The sequence below is a fragment of the Corythoichthys intestinalis genome, chromosome 14 (genome assembly GCF_030265065.1).
Source record: "Corythoichthys intestinalis isolate RoL2023-P3 chromosome 14, ASM3026506v1, whole genome shotgun sequence".
NCBI lineage: Eukaryota > Metazoa > Chordata > Actinopteri > Syngnathiformes > Syngnathidae > Corythoichthys > Corythoichthys intestinalis.
In genome coordinates this window covers 29,181,365-29,198,584 of record NC_080408.1, presented here as the reverse complement: position 1 = coordinate 29,198,584, position 17,220 = coordinate 29,181,365, and the positions used below count along the sequence as shown (strand labels likewise).

The window sequence follows — 17,220 nt, the reverse complement described above, 5'->3', positions numbered from 1 at the left end:
CAGCATGATGAATTACTTGGAAAAACAATCCCATATCAAAAAATGAATGCATTTTTCTCGGAATCTTGGTCCATCACTGCCCAATTTCCTGCGACATTGCGATGATACTAGCATTTGTATTACTTAAGACCTTTCAAATACGGTGGAGCAAATAAGTATTTAGTCAACCACCAATTGTGCAAGTTTTCCTACTTGAAAAGATTAGAGAGGCCTGTAATTGTCAACATGGGTAAACCTCAACCATGAGAGACAGAATGTGCAAAAAAACAGAAAATCACATTGTTTGATTTTTAAAGAATTAATTTTCAAATCATGGTGGAAAATAAGTATTTGGTCAATACCAAAAGTTCATCTCAATACTTTATTATGCACCCTTTGTTGGCAATACGGGGGCCAAACGTTTTCTGTAACTCTTCACTCTTCGCTTGGTGTAAAGAAATCAACTGTGGGAACAATTATTAGAAAATGGAAGACATACAAGACCACTGATAATATCCCTCGATATGGGGCTCCACGCAAGATCTCACCCCGTGGCGTCAAAATGATAACAAGAACGGTGAGCAAAAATCCCAGAACCACACGGGGGGCCTAGTGAATGACCTACGGAGAGCTGGGACCACAGTAACAAAGGCTACTATCAGTAACACAATGCGCTGCCAGGGACTCAAATCCTGCACTGCCAGACGTGTCCCTCTGCTGAAGCCAGTACACGTCCAGGCCCGTCTGCGGTTCGCTAGAGAGCATTTGAATGATCCAGAAGAGGACTGGGAGAATGTGTTATGGTCAGATGAAACCTAAATAGAACTTTTTGGTAAAAACACAGGTTCTCGTGTTTGGAGGAGAAAGAATATTGAATTGCGTCCGAAGAACATCATGTCCACTGTGAAGCATGGGGCTGGAAACATGCTTTGGGGCTGTTTTTCTGCAAAAGGACCAGGATGACTGATCTGTGTAAAGAAAAGAATGAATGGCACCATGTATCGAGAGATTTTGAGTGAAAATCTCCTTCCGTCAGCAAGGGCATTGAAGATGAGACGTGGCTGGGTCTTTCAGCATGACAATGATCCCAAAGACACACCCAGGGCAACAAAGGAGTGGCTTCGTAAGAAGCATTTCAAGGTCCTGGAGTGGCCTAGCCAGTCTCCAGATCTCAACCCCCATAGAAAATGACAGCTACGAAATATCACTGCTCTAGAGGAGATCTGCATGGAGGAATGGATCAAAATACCAGCAACAAAGAGTTACAGAAAACGTTTGGCCTCCGTCATTGCCAACAAAGGGTACCTAACAAAGTATTGAGATGAACTTTTGGTATTGAACAAATACTTATTTTCCACCATGATTCGCAAATAAATTCCTTAAAAATCAAACAATGTGATTTTCTGTTTTTTTCCCCACATTCTGTCTCTCATGGTTGAGGTTTACCCACGTTGACAATTCCAGGCCTCTCCAATATTTTCAGGTGGGAGAACTTACACAATTAGCGGTTGACTAAATACTTATTTGCCCCACTGTATGGGGCGCCGTTTGTAAAGCAGCACATGCTGATAATTACAACATTTTCTCACATTTAGCGCCACACAGTGTTTAAAATGGTGTGAAAATTTTGGAGTCACTTTTTTTCTTCTTCACATTTACAACATTATTTAGCAACTTATTTATTTTTAAATAGTTTTGGACCTGATAGTTTAAATCCAGAAATAAATATTTAATTTAAATCTTAAATTTATATCCTATATCCTACATTTTAAATCAGGAAACAGTTGGAACTAAATATTTAGCTCAATATTCAAATACACATGACTGGGGACCGGAAGTAACAAAATAAAAGCTGGTGGAGCAGCTCAGACTGTCTGTTTATGTTGCTTGAAAAGGAACAAAAGCTACTCAACGGTGGCAGCCTGCTCTTGGACATGAGTCATTGTGGTAATAACAATATTTAGTAGGGCTGTCAAAATTATCGCGTCAACGCGCGGTAATAATTTTTTTAAATTAATCACGTTAAAATATTTGACGCATTTAACGCACATGCCCCGCTCAAACAGATTAGAATGACAGCACAGTATCACGTCCATTTGTTACTTGTTTTTTGATGTTTTGTCGCCCTCTGCTGGCACTTGGGTGCGACTGATTTCATGGGTTTCAGCACCATGAGCATTGTATAATTATTGACATCAACAACGGTGAGCTTATTTTTTGTTTGAAAATTTTACAAATTTTATTAAAACGAAAACAGTCAGAGGGGTTTTAATATAAAATTTGTATAACTTGTACTTGAACTACAAGTCTTTCTATCCATGGATCGCTTTAACAGAATGTTAATAATGTTAATGCCATCTTGTTGATTTACTGTTATAATAAACAAATACAGTACTAATGTACAATATGTTGAATGTATATATCCATCTTGTGTCTTATCTTTCCATTCCAAAAATAATTTACAGAAAAATATGGCATATTTTATAGATGGTTTGAATTGCGATTAATTTTTAAGCTGTGAATGACTCGATTAAAATTTATAATTATTTGACAGCCGTAATATATAGGTATAATACATATTTTGGAGAAATTATTTAAAGGCAAGGCAAGGCAAATTTATTTATATAGCACAATTCAAAACAAGGCAATTCAAAGTGCTTTACATCACATGAAGACCATAAAAATCACATTTAAATCAACACAACGTAAAAACCAAGACAAAAGATCACATTTAATCACAGAATAAAAATAAATAAATAAAAATAAAACAAAAACTACTACTACTAATAATAATTGAAATTGAAATAAAAGGGTTAATTAATAATAATAATAATAATAACAATAAAGGGTTATTTTGTGTGCTCCAGCTTTTATTTTGTTACTTCCGGTCTCTAGTAGAGATGGAATGCTCGAGCCTTCCTGCTCGAATCTCATTCGAGCAAATGAAGTAGAGGTGTGTCAAAGCAGTGTTCCGAAAACGGCGTCGAGCAAGCCATACATCACGTGAGCACTGCTGACGAGGCCTCCAACGTCACAGATGTGTCAGCAAGTCACACTGTTTCGACAGGAAAATGAAAACTCGATGGGAGCAAGCCCGGTCAATCGGTGGGAACGCAATAAAAAGTGGCAGAATAACGCAGTTATTCAGCGTTTTTTTGAGAGGAGGAATTTTCGCAAGTGCTAAAAACATTTGCTCATTTTCAAGTCAGGAGTGGGAATATCATTATCACTTAAATTTCATTAAATTCATTCACATTGTTATACACTAGATAGTGCAATACGTTTATTTAGAATAGATACAAATACGACACAACATCCCCCCCCCCCCGAAATCATACTTGATTAAAAAATAAAATATTTCACATACCTTTCCTTACTTTTATTTGGCTCAATTATTTCCATCTTATGATTTTGGAAAACTTTATAGTATGCAATAAATAATATCCCTGTTCCTAAGCACTTTGCTGTGTGCTTACTGTACTGTAATATTTACAAAAAAATAACAATACAGAGTTACTCCCTGACATCTAGGACGAGCCACTTACAAGGCACTGTCGTGTATTACAAATACTGCTTTGAACACGTCTTCACAGACAAAGCAATGACACAGGCTTAAAAAGGTCAACTTTAATTGTGTAAATCACACTAAATGACGACACGATCTCACAGTTGAAATAGACATCCACTTAATTCTATTGAAGATATATAATGCTGAGGCAATTTGACAATTTTAGTTTTAAAAAGAAACATGCACTGTTTATCCAGTAGATGTATGGAGGTAGATTTGTGTCTTTATTATTCAATCCCAAAAAAAGTTGCTTCAATCAAATAAAAAGTTGCATCAAAATATATATTTTCAATCGAACGAAACGTCACTTCAAAAAAAAAAAAAAAAAATGTGCTTGAAAGCAAAAATAAATTTGAAACTCAAAAAATTATATTTGAAAACTATTTTTTTTTTTTTTTTTTTTTAAAGTCAAGTTTTTTTATTGAAACACCATTTTTGATTGAAGTCATGCAATTTTGCGTTTGGACCACATTTTGGCCAGGACATCTGTGTCTATTATTCAATCAAAAATTAAGTTGCTTCTAAAAAAAAATTTTTTTTTCAAAAGAAAAATCACTTCAATCAAAAATTTCAAAAAATTCAATCGTAGAAAAAAAGGTTTGAATGTGGAAAAATATTTGAGACTCAGAAAGTCGCATTTGAACACTATTTTTCATTCGAACTGTTTTCTTTGATTGAAGCAATCCTTTTTGTGTTTGAGCCATATTAGGGGTAGGACATTTGTGTCAAAATCATTCAATCGCAATAACAGTTGCTTTAATCAAAAAACTATTTTTAATCAAAGAAAAAAATCTTTTGCAAAAATATATTTTTTTCAAAAAATATATTTTTTTATTTGAAATATATTTTTATTGAAGTGTCGCTTTTTTAAAAAGCAAAAAGTTTTTAAAAATTTTTTTTCCAAAGTGGAAAAAGTTTTGAACACACCTTTTTTTTTTTAAGTGGGAAAAGTTTTGAAGGCACTTTTTTTCGACTGAATCGTTTTGACACAAAGATTCAACTTCAACGCTAATTCCGGTGTGTTTGAGTGGCAGGTGACTCCGCCAATGGCATAAAAGTATGAAGCAAGAATAATGGCCACCAGGGCTCCATCCAGCCATCGGAGTCTCCTGGAGTCCAAGCCGAATATAGGGCACCGGTACGGGGGTGTGACATCAGCAATTTCACCGGAGTACCCGCGACAGTACGTTGCCCTGTCGCGGCACACTGGTCGGACCCCGATATCACCCCCCAGGTGCGGAGGCCGGCTGTTGAGTGGACGGCCCGCAAATGACACGACACTCATTCAAAGTTGAAGCGATGGGGCTCCCGGCGTGGACGCCAGCGACTCGCCGGTAGTCAACTCGCTTACTGGGCAGGCTAGTGTCGGGCCACTCGCCGACCACTCCTGTACCGGCGCGTCGCGGACCCTCCGGTTGGAACCATTTGCCAACCGTCACGTCAGGGCAGCAGGTGAAGTCTGCCGTGTTGAATCACATTAAGCAGCAGGGCACCGTACTCCGGTGAAATGCCGATGTCACACCCCCGTACCGGTGCCCTATATTCGGCTTGGACTCCAGGAGACTCCGATGGCTGGATGGAGCCCTGGTGGCCATTATTCTTGCTTCATACTTTTATGCCATTGGCGTAATCAGCTGCCACTCAAACACACCGGAACTAGCGTTTAAGGTGAATCTTTGCGTCAAAATGATTCAATCGGGGAAAAAAGTGCCTTCAAAACTTTTCCCACTTCAAAAAAAAAAAAAAAAAAGTGTTCAAAACTTTCTCCACTTTGAAAAAAAAAAAAAAGGTTTAAAACTTTTTGCTTTTCAAAAAGTGACACTTCAATAAAAATATATATATTTCAAATAATAAAATATATTTTCAAAAAATATATAATTTTGCAATTGATTTTTTTCTTTGATTAAAAATAGTTTTTTGATTAAAGCAACTTTTATTGCGATTGAATGATTTTGACACAAATGTCCTACCCCTGATATGGCTCAAACACAAAAAGGATTGCTTCAATCAAAGAAAACAGTTTGAACGAAAAATAAAGTGTGCAAATGCGAATTTCTGAGTCTCAAATATTTTTTCACATGTAAACCTTTTTTTCTATAATTGAATTTTTTTTCAATTTTTGATTGATTTTTCTTTTGAAAATATATATTTTTTTGTTTGAAGCAACTTAATTTTTGATTGAATAATAAAGACACAAATGTCATAGCCAAAATGTGGTCCAAACGCAAAATTACATGACTTCAATCAAAAATGGTGTTTCAATAAAAAAAATTGACTTAAATCAAAAAAAAAAACAAAAACAAAAAAACAAAAAAAAAAATTCATAGAAAAATAGTTTTCAAATATATTTTTTTCAGTTTCAAATTTATTTTTGCATTCAAACACATTTTTTTTTTTTTTTTATTTAAGAGATGTTTTCTTCGATTGAAAATATATATTTTGATTGAAGCAACTTTTTATTTGATTGAAGCAACTTTTTTTGGGATTGAATAATAAAGACACAAATCTACCTCCATATAGATGGAGCTCTTGCAGTGTGTCAAATGGCTTGAAACAGTGATTCAATTCAGGGCAATTGTATCAAAAGTGGTTGTTTCGGAAAGCCTCAGGTTTTCCTCACCTAGTCTCTAGTCATGTGAATTTGCATATTAAGATAAATACTTAGTTCCAACCGTTTCCAGATTTAGCATTTAGGATATCAATTTAAGATTTGAATTAAATATTTAGTTGTGGATTTAAACATTCAGGTCCAAAACTTCTTAATTAAAAATGAAAATTTAGGCTGCTAAATACTAATGTTGTAAATGTGCAAAAAAAAAAGTGACTAAAAATTTCACACCACGTTTTCAACACTGTGTGGCGCTAAATGTGAGATGTTGTAATTTTCAGCATGTGCTTGCTGCCTTACAAACGGCACTCCATATTCAAATGACCTTTCATATTTCTATTTGTTTTAGCAGAAGATGAAAGATGTGCACTTTGACGGTCCATTGTTTATTTTAGTGGTTTCGGACTGCCACACCTGTTATTTCTCGTGGCTGCTTGTAAACCACGTCCAGCTCTTGACAGCTTTGATGCTTCTTCTCAATGCTTCCACAGAGTAGTTCCTCCACAGATTCCGCTGTTGGCCTCGCGCACATTTTCAATACTTTTCCACTCCAACACCAGATCGACTCTTTGTTAGCGGCTGGTGAGCTAAGCTAACCAGGCCGAGAAGCTTCGACGCGCACCATGACGTCTAACCCGGAAAAGAAGATAGAACTTTTAAGGTAGTAAAGTGGTGATGGCCGTACTAAGTCGAGGCTTCAGTACGTTCAGCACTACAGCTGGGGAAGACAGCCTGATCCCACAAAGTGAAAGGTGCGCCCAGTGAAGCACAAGTACACCGGAAGTTGTATTGCAACCATCGACTGTGAAGGGAGGTGACATCAATGGCGTACCGCACGCAGGCTATTTTTAGACTGAGACGTCGCATCGTAAAGCGGAAGTAAAGCCGAAGTGGGACATTATAGACCTTACTCACCGACGTCACAGAATGACGTGTCGCTGTATCCGGCCACCATATTGTCCGTCTCTGTTTAGCCCTATTCGCAATGGTTTCAATTAGTCGTTCAGTTTATAGAGCAATTCATGGAAGCCCCAGTGCTTTCAGACGCTGTAAACTCATTGGATGCGTTGCATAAAAGGTGTTATGTGGAAAAGCTCCAGTCTATCCATTCGCCAGATCCATATTTGATGCCTAAATCGATATTTTTCGACCTGCTGTCTTCGCCCCCTCTGCCTGACATCTGCTACCCTGATATCTACAACTATCTTGTCCACACAAAATCAGCCAATTCTCCCAAAATTTTGAAAAACTTTAAGAGCAGCACTCAAAGCAACATTACTCTGTGTGATTTCTAAAATGGTGACAATCAAAAAAAAAAAAGAAGAAAAAGTTGACTGCGACGGCCGAGGTGGATATTGGACTATTTCTTCAATAAAACACGCAACAACTGTGTCTGCCTCATTTGCAAAGAGACAGTCGCTGTCTTCAAAGAGTTCGATGTGACGCGATAATGATATTACCGAACAAGACACGCTGACATGTAAGACAACATTACAGGGAAGATACGCAGCGAGAAATTATAGCAACTAGAAGCTAGTTTAATTTCACAGCAGCAGTATTTCGCAAGAGCCCGAGTGTCAAAAGAGAACGCCACAAAGCCGAGATTGTTGAAATTATGAATTTAAAAAAATAAGTAAGCAAATGTGACACACAGAAGGGCTTGCTAACATTTGTTTAAATATATTGTTCTATGTAAATCAGCCAAGGTATCCCCCCGCATTTTTACCACACCAAATCTGGCCCCCTTTGCAAAAGGTTTGGACACACCTGTTTAACTGATGATCCGTAGACGAGGCCAGCTTCTTTCACTTGGTACCAGCTAAATATTATTCAAAATGTAATGATGGTGGAAGAAATAAGCATCTTGAATTTGAAACTGTATGTTGTCTGGTAGAGCTGGGAATCTTTGGGCACCTAACGATTCGATTACGATTCAGAGGCTCCGATTCGATTATAAAACGATTATTGATGCACCCCCCTCCTTTTTTTTTTTTTTAAAGTTTTGTACATTAGTTCCAAAATTGTTCAAAAATACTCTCAGGCTAAACCAAACTACTATTTCAGTATCAAGTTAACATATAGCAGTAAACAAATATACAAAAATAACATTAAATAAAAAAACTCCAGTCCCTATTCTGTATCAGCAGCTTTAAACTACATTCAATTAATTTAATGTTGTGAATCAACCGTTAAAGTTGTTAAAATTGCTCACGTTATTCCATAATTTCCCTTTTGTCTACTTTTGACATGTGAAAGTTTTAAAACTATTTTAAAGATAGATTCAAGTCAATATTTTACCGATTTAGGAGTATTTTAGATAAAAAGTTAATTAGGTTTGCTTGGAAGGTTCGCTACAACAGCCTTGCAGGGCAGTTTACTGCTTTAAGATGGCGGCCGTTTACTAACGCCCGCATCTAGCTTTTTGCAGATGTGCATCTAGTCCTATATAAATGATATATACCGTAACATTATGTAGCATGTTCTTGTAGCAGCTTTTCTGCAGCAGTCAGGTATGTTGTTGTGTTTTTTTTATCTCGTGGCATGAGTTGAGCTAGAGCCGTGAGTTGAGCGTTGGCATTACCCGAGGGGCCGGGTAATGAGAAGCATGATGTTTAGCTACTCCCGCTCCGTTCCGTCCCGAAGACCGCGCGGCGCGCTGAGTGTGTTGTACTTCCGCTTTACTTGGCATATTTCAATAATCGGAATTTGGATGTTTGTGAATCGTTCTCGAATCTTCCACGGCCGAATCGCGAATAATCTAAGAATCGGAAATTTTGCACACCTCTATTGTCGGCGATTAGCCTCGCAATGATCTTAATTGTGGTTGTCAGCCCAAAACTCTCAAAATATATATTAAATGCATCTTACCAGATATAAAATGACTACTACATAATCCGTGGTAATCGTTTGGAGCCCAGTTTTCTCGTCGAATTGCAGCAGTCCATCTCGCTCTCCTCTCTCGGTCTCTCGGAATACGGTAAAACTTCAAGTCTCTCCGTCTATCTTTTCTGTTTTTGCAACCGACCGCCACACACGCCTTCACCATTTTGATTATTAATGTTAACGAACAGAAAAACACGCCATAATAGGAGGAATTTACAAAGCGGTAATGCGTTAAAATGACGAGTAGACGGACAACATGGTGCGGGGGCGTGGCTGTGACGTCACAAAATGACGTGTCGCTGTATCTGGCCGCCATATTGTCCGTATTTTTTAGACCTATTCTCATTAGCCACGTTTACATGCTGACTTTTATTCATACCGATTCAAATCATTCTGAATGGAAATTTCACATCAGCTGTTTACATGTCACTTCATCTATTCCGATCCAGCGTTTACATGTGTCTGCCTTTATTCCGAAAGGACGTTTGACAACTGCCGTCTGACATGCGCAGATTAATCAAAACAAAGCGTCACGTTGCAAAACATGGAGATCGATCGTCAGATCAGCTGCTGTTTTAACTTTTCAAGTGGAAACAAAACTTCAGAATGACACGCCGTTCATTTAAAAAGTTGTGTGGGTGCGCTGTGCGTGTGCTTGGAAGCCATGTTGCAAGTGACGTTACTTACGTCACCAAGTGACATCACCACGTCAGTACGGAGCATGTGCAGAAAGAACGCAACCAGACACCATTCCGCTTCCCTGTTTACATGATATAATTTTACTTCTAATCGGTTTGGGAAAAGGAATATTCCACCCCTGTGAATCGGAATGAAATTCCATTCGGTTTGGGCCTGTTCATTCCGAATGAGGTGTTTATACGGAACACATTTATTCGGTTTGACCAAATATTCCGATTGTAATTGGAATATTTGGCTCCATGTGAACGTGGCAATTGTTTTCAATTAGTCGTGCAAGTTATAGAGCAATTCATGGAAGCCCCGGTGTTATCTGACGCTGTAAACTCATTGGATGCGTTGCATTAAAGGCGTTATGTGGAAAAGCTTCAGTTTATCCATTCGCCAGATCCATATTTGATGCCTAAATCGATGTTTTTTGACCCGCCGTCTTTGCCGTCTTTGCCTGACATCTGCTACTCTGATATTTACAACTATCTTGTCCACACAAAATCAGCCTATTCTCACGAAAGTTTGAAAAACTTTAAGAGCTTGGAGGCTTATAAATACTTCGTTGCTGGTTGGGTGAAACAGGTCCTAGTCCACGAAAATTCGGCAGGAATCTATCTTGTGCTCGGGAAGGTGAGTTATGAAATTTTCAATTCAAAATCTTTTGTTCTTGCTAACATCCACTGTTAAGTCTAATGTATTTCATGTCATTTGTCAATGGAGCTAGGGCTTTTAATGTTTATATGGTTTAGCGATAGCACTCTCACTACATACATATATAATATGTAATAAATATGAAGTGCGATAGCACTACTCCAGATTGTCCCTAGTTGAATTTATTTTTTGGCTTTTGAGCTCAATAGTGAAATTGTAAGTTAATTGTATGACAACTGTATTATTATCCCCTTATAATTATATATTTTCAGGTAGTTCATTCACAACGTCTGAGTGTATGTTGTCGGCGATTAGCCTAGCAATGATCTTAATTGTGGTTGTCAGCCCAAAACCCTCGAAATATATATTAAATGCATCTTACCAGATATAAAATGACTACTGCATAATCTGTGGTAGTCGTTTGGAGCCCAGTTTTCTCGTCGAATTGCAGCAGTCCATCTCGCTCTCCTCTCCGGGTCTCTCGGAATACGGTAAAACTTCAAGTCTCTCCGTCTATCTTCTCTGTTTTTGCAACCAACCACCACACACGCCTCCACCATTTTGATTATTAATGTTAACGAGCAGAAAAACACGCCATAATAGGAGGAATTTACGAAGCGGTAATGTGTTAACATGACGAGTAGACGGACAACATGGCGCGGGGGCGTGGCTGTGACGTCATGTGAGTAGGGTCTATATATGATGTTGTATTGGACTGGTCCGTAGTGTTTTTTTTTTTTTTTTTTTTTTTTTTAATAAATAAATCTTTGTGAGTTACAAACATAGGCGAAGTTTGACTTATGAGGCAGGGATGAGGCAGGGGGGCACAACATGTTGATGACCCCGAAACGCAGTTTCAGCTATAAAATTACCTTCCAAAAATATTTATAATAATAAGTTGTGACAAAATCTAGCTTATTTCCTTTAGTGTAGACACAACATTTTCTGATTCTGCAGTGTTATCTACGTAAACATATCTGTACCGCAATGTCGACATAACTGTATTTATTCACTTACCTTTCTCCATTCCAAACAGTAAAACGAGACTAGTCATGTCCGACACTTAATGCGTCCGTGGGGAAACACATTCAGTAATTCGGTTCCCCATGCAGCGTTTAGAATGCATTTTATCAGGGGGAAAATACAAAACCGACAGTGTACGCAGGTGAACCGAACCGAACATGCAAAAACAAACGGTTACACCCTTAAATAACTTCTTGTTCCATACCTTCAAGCAGCTGGGCGGGTGGGTTGTTCTCCTTCTGCGTCAACGACAGCAAAAGCGAAGCAGAGGAATCTTTAGTTTCTGCGTTCCCATATGCTGGTCTGTGGCCCAATATGAGGTCGAGCATCTCATACCATTTGCCAGTTTTTCTGTCTGCCCCGCTCTGGTTGTTGTGGTCTTTGATTTTCTTGTAGTCCTGTTTCAGTTTCTTAATTTTTTCCCTACATTTTTTTGCGCTGCGGTAAACCCCAGCCTTCTCCAGTTGTGCGCTTATCTCGGCAAATATTTTTATGTTGTGATGCGACCCCACAAGTCCTCTTTGGACGCTCGCAGTTGAATAAATAGCAAGGAGGGCTTTTACCTCCTCGTCGCTCCATTGAGATTTTCCTGGCTCCATTATTTTTCCTACTAGCAACAACAACAATTTACAGGCAGGGTATTTGTTTTATTAAATATGGCGGCTCCACGTGATGCACGAAAAGTAAGGGGCGTGTTTGCCGTTGATTTCAGCGAATCACCAAAGAGCTACGTAATATCGTTCCTGCGGCCCCGCGGAAAGTAGTCACTTCAGAGTCGGCGCTAAAATGTAGCTCGGAAGACGAGGTCCTCGTCCTAAGTTTCCTACATATCCGAACACACAAAATGACGTCAGCCACCCCCAAAAGGGTCGAGGAACTACTGCGGATAGTTACAATAGGGTGACCATATTTTGATTTCTAAAAAAGAGGACACTCAGCCCGGCCTCAAGATACTTGAATTTTACTCGAAGTTCACTCAAAGATGCCTATATTACTTTAATATATTTAAAGTGTGCCCCCTCACTCTGGATGGAAAAATGCAGTTTGAAAAAAAATAAATAATGACTTTTAAAAAAACTATATATATATATATATATATATATATATATATATATATATATATATATATATATATATATATATATATATATATATTAGGGCGGTCAAAATTATCGCGTTAACTAATTAATTAATTAATCACGTTAAAATATTTGACACAATTATTGCACATGTCACGCTCAGACAGTATTCTGCCTTTTGGTAAGTTTTACAGCAAGGTTTTTTGTGCTGTCTAACAGCGAACTCTTGTGGTCGCTTTGCGACATGGTTTATTGCTTTCTTGCCAGTTCAATATGGCTGCACGACGTCTCGGGCTGACGCCTACGTTGTAATGTTGTGCTTATATGATCCTTGGACAAGATTTGTCCGTAAGTATGGTTGTTGTAAAGAATGTACATATTATGTTAGTAAGCGAAATGTTATATTTTTTGTATGAGATGCTTTTTGTTTATGTTTAGTGAACCTGTATAGCGTGCTAAGCTAACGTTGTTGCTAATGCAATGCTTGTGTACTTTTTTTTTGGTAGTTTCACTACGGTCTAAAGAGGACAGTGGTTTGAGGCCATTTTATTAATAAATCAGATGAAAAAGGAAGAAGTCTGATTATTAAGGCGTCGTTCACTAGCTGTCTAGCTTTGGAAAAAGTAGACGCTTTGGAGTGAGAACAGCATAGACAGATTTAAATGACAGTAGAGTGAAATGCCCACTACAGTCCTTATGTACCGTTTGTTGAATGTATATATCCATCTTGTGTCTTATCTTGTCATTCCAACAAATTATTTTACAGAATATATGTATAATTTACAGAAAAATATGGCATATTTTATAGATGGTTTGAATTGCGATTAATTGCGATTAATTACGATTAATTACGATTAATTAATTTTTAAGCTGTAATTAACTCGATTAAAAAATTTAATCGTTTGACAGCCCTAATATATACATATATATATATATATATATATATATATATATATATATATATACATATATATATATATATATATATAATGCAGACCCATAGAAATGTAGTCCAGTCAATACACATACACACTATGGCTAAGTGCCAACTAAACATTTTTATAAATTACTATCACGACAATTGTCTTTGACAAATTGTTATTCCCATTCAATTGATGTTCTCATTCAATGTTCTAGATTGCACACAAACAAAACAGAAATAAACGGACAAACTATTCAATCAGCATGTTTCCAAACGTAGCAGTTCAAAACTACCTGTCCCATAATGCCTAGCGCGGTTTAGCTTACTGATAGCTTGCTGAGGCAAAAATCAAACTTTGCTATGAAAGTTTACAATCATCGGCAGCACGCCGATGCGACACCAAACGGGATTTTACAGTCAAAGTCTCCGACAGAAGTCAACAGTTGCCATTATATACGTATTTATCATTGAAAAAAAAAAAAAAAAAAAAAAAACATGCATTGTGGCCAAATCGTCAACCCAGTAGATGGCGGTAATGCCTCATGATAAGGGTAAACTGCCAACAAAAACAAGAAGAGCTACTACTTCCCTCCATTCTAGTAGGAGCCATGTCAACTGCTTCCACCCAGCGGCCGGAGGGATTCTCTTCAAATTGGTCCCGTGAAAAATCATAAAAACCAGACATTTTTATGAATTTATAAAGCCCACCCGGACCACGAGGACACTACGTGAAAGTAGGACTTGTCCGGGCAAAAGAGGACGTTTGGTCACCCTAAGTTACAACAGTGCAAAAGCGCCTAATGAGCGTTTTTTGTTTCCCATCATTCTAGAGGGGAATGGCGTACCGCAAGCAACACGTCACTTCCGTTCATTAAAGGGTATGTCAACCCCTGGGGAAATGTTAATATTCCATCATTTATCCATAAACGCATCCCTTTTGTATTCATATCCTGCCACTTCGTGTAATTACACACAAGAAAATGAGAGAAATTTGGATCGATTGTCAAGCTAAAGCTCTGTTTTAAACCCACACCCCACTGTCTTAACTGATGTGTCAGGTGCCACTTGTGAGGAGTTCCTCGCTTTCTTTCAAAACAAAGTCTCTTCGGTTAGGCAAAATGTCTGCAATTCGGGTATCTCATTGGGTAATGTACGTCCTCCAGAACTGCAATTGTTTTTGAACAATTTGATCTCCTTTCATTGTCATCTCTAACTGAAATAGTTAGTGGCATGAAACCCAATAACTGTCCGTTAGATATAATTACAGCTGGGCTTCTAAAGGAAGTCTTTAGTTGCCTCGGACCAAGTCTGCTGGCTCTTATAAATAACTCTCTCAGTACCGGTTTTGTACCAGCTGCCTTCAAACAGGCTGTAGTCAGACCCCTTCTTAAAAAACCTCATCTCGACTCCTCCGTGCTGTCCAATTTTAGACCCGTCTCCCACTTGTCTTTCCTTTCTAAAGTTTTAGAAAAAAGTTGTTTTAATTCAATTGCAAACATTTCTAGAGACAAACTCCACCCTTGACAAGTTTCAGTCACGCTTCAGGTCCAGACATAGCACTGAGTCAGCACTGTTAAAAGTGCACAATGACATTGCCCTTTCTGTAGATAATGGAAACCCAGCAATCCTTGTTTTACTAGATCTCACAGCAGCATTTGATACAGTCGACCACACAGTCCTTGTATCTCGTTTAGAACACTTTATAGGTATCCGTGGTAACGCTCTACAGTGGTTTAAAGAGCATACGACACCAGAAAAAAAGTCTTAAATGGCATTATTATGTGAATTAGAATCATATTTTGAGACGATTCGACCATATACAACAATTTAGCAAAGCGCAGATGACGAGAAATTAGTCTTTTAATCTGCCGGTTAGCCACGCCTACAATTATAGGGCTTTAGCGTCCCCAACAGGTGGATGACGTCAGCGGTAGACTAGGCTCATCGGTTTTACTATTCAGCCCATTGAGGGGGAATTGTTCAGAACGAGGAAAACGAGACGAAGAGAGCTGCAAAATGTCATTGTTTCAGTCTCTCTACTCCCAATATTTTTACAGGATATTCTTTTTATCCAAGTATTTTCCCCAATAGCTATATAAATGGCTTGAGAAGGACCAGTCAGCCCGTCGAGGGGGAACTATTCACAATGAGGAAAACGCGACGAAGAGAGCGGCAAAATGTCATTGTTTCTGTCTCTTTACTTCAATATTTTTACAGGATATTCTTTTTATCCAAGTATTTTTCCCCAATAGCTATATAAATGGCTTGAGAAGGACCAGTCAGCCCGTCGAGGGGGAACTATTCACAATGAGGAAAACGCGACGAAGAGAGCGGCAAAATGTCATTGTTTCTGTCTCTTTACTTCAATATTTTTACAGGATATTGTTTTTACCCAAGTACTTTCCCCAATTGCTAAATAAATGGCATGGTCATGACAAATAACTTGTGCTAAATGGAATATAAAATCATAAAAATCCATTTATTCAAGACGACATGGCAAAATTACTCCATAATGGTCAAAACAGTCGACTTTACCTTTACTGTCACACCTGCCGAACGATATTTTATGACACCTAAATCGGACATATGTCATTTCCCTTCCCCGGCTTCGGAGAATGTAAACAGACCAGAAGGAGTGACAGCTAGCCGACATGCTAATCCGAACCGAGGGATGTTTCAAAGTCTTCGAAGTGGAAAATCACACATAACTAGCCTGGATTATTTGACATGACGACCCGGTTGTCGAGTTTCTTTGCGGATCGGCAAACCGCCCGGCGGAGAGCAATTTACAGTTCGTTCCCTGGAGGAGGGTGGCTGGAATTGTTGTGTAGCTAACGTGCTAACTGCTAATGAGCGTGAGGATAGCTTTTTACATGCCTATCAATGATCAAACGTAAGTGGTCCTTTATTTAAAGGAATTTTATAGTGTTTACTTTGTAATCACTGTATTCGTATTTGACATAATACAAAACAAGATGTTTACTCACTTCCTTGTAAGTCCAATGGTCCCACAGTAAATATCCACGGTGAATGGGAACCTTTTGAAACTCCAAAAAGGCGCATACGCCTCTCCCGCATACAGAATGATTTTTCTGCAGCCGTTTGGCTGGCGTGATGCAAAAAATAAAAGTATTAATCCGCAAAATCAGCTGAATCCTTCGTCCTCATACACAACAGTACACTGTAGCGTGAAGAGGACGTCTTCTACCGTACACGTCACAGCGCCCTCCTCCTCAATGCGAGACCGAAGCCGGAAGTCACTCATTTTCCTGGCGCGGGATTCAAAAAACTAAATAAATGTAGCGATCGCTTCCACACACATCCAAGCGGTCCATATCATTCAGGAGCATAAAATACCGCGTGTATTATGAAATAAACATGCTTTTTCGTGTCACAAGCACTTTAAATCGTACCTGGAACATAGGACCTTCTCGGTAATGATTGGGGAATTTTCCTCCTCACAAACTTCTCTGTCTTGTGGGGTGCCACAAGGCTCTATTTTATAGGGCCTGTTCTCTTTGCACTTTATCTCCTACCTTTAGGATCAATTATAAAAAAAACATAATATCTCTTTTCATTTTTATGCTGATGACCTGCAGCTGTATTTGCCCCTGAGACCCAATGAACAAACTGCTGTCACTAAATTGATGGAGTGCATATCCGATGTGAAGCAGTGGCTAGCGCAAAACGTTTTACATCATAACGAAAGCAAAACTGAATATATTACTTTTGGCACACCTTCTATGTTAAATGCCCTTGAGCCCAACCCTGGCACTCTGGCTCCCTTTTATAAAACACATGTTAAAAATCTCGGAGTGAT

The 17,220-nt window shown here is 38.4% G+C and overlaps 1 protein-coding gene across 8 annotated transcripts in view; it reads right to left on the bottom strand.

Annotated features, from left to right (window-relative positions):
* Window positions 1–16,623, bottom strand: part of LOC130929747 (gastrula zinc finger protein XlCGF26.1-like) — a 33,495-nt gene extending 16,872 nt beyond the window's left edge. For 2 of the 8 annotated variants that reach the window (XM_057857190.1, XM_057857189.1), the window contains exon 1: window positions 11,605–12,072. In XM_057857190.1, coding sequence (XP_057713173.1) covers window positions 11,605–11,998 — 394 coding nt within the window. In that variant the 5' untranslated portion in view covers window positions 11,999–12,072. Of the gene's footprint in view, window positions 1–6,569; window positions 6,786–11,393; window positions 11,573–11,604; window positions 12,073–16,387 lie in introns of those variants that run through there. The other 6 variants (XM_057857192.1, XM_057857194.1, XM_057857193.1 and 3 more) reach the window with 6 other exon arrangements.
* Window positions 16,624–17,220: the final 597 nt, after the last annotated feature.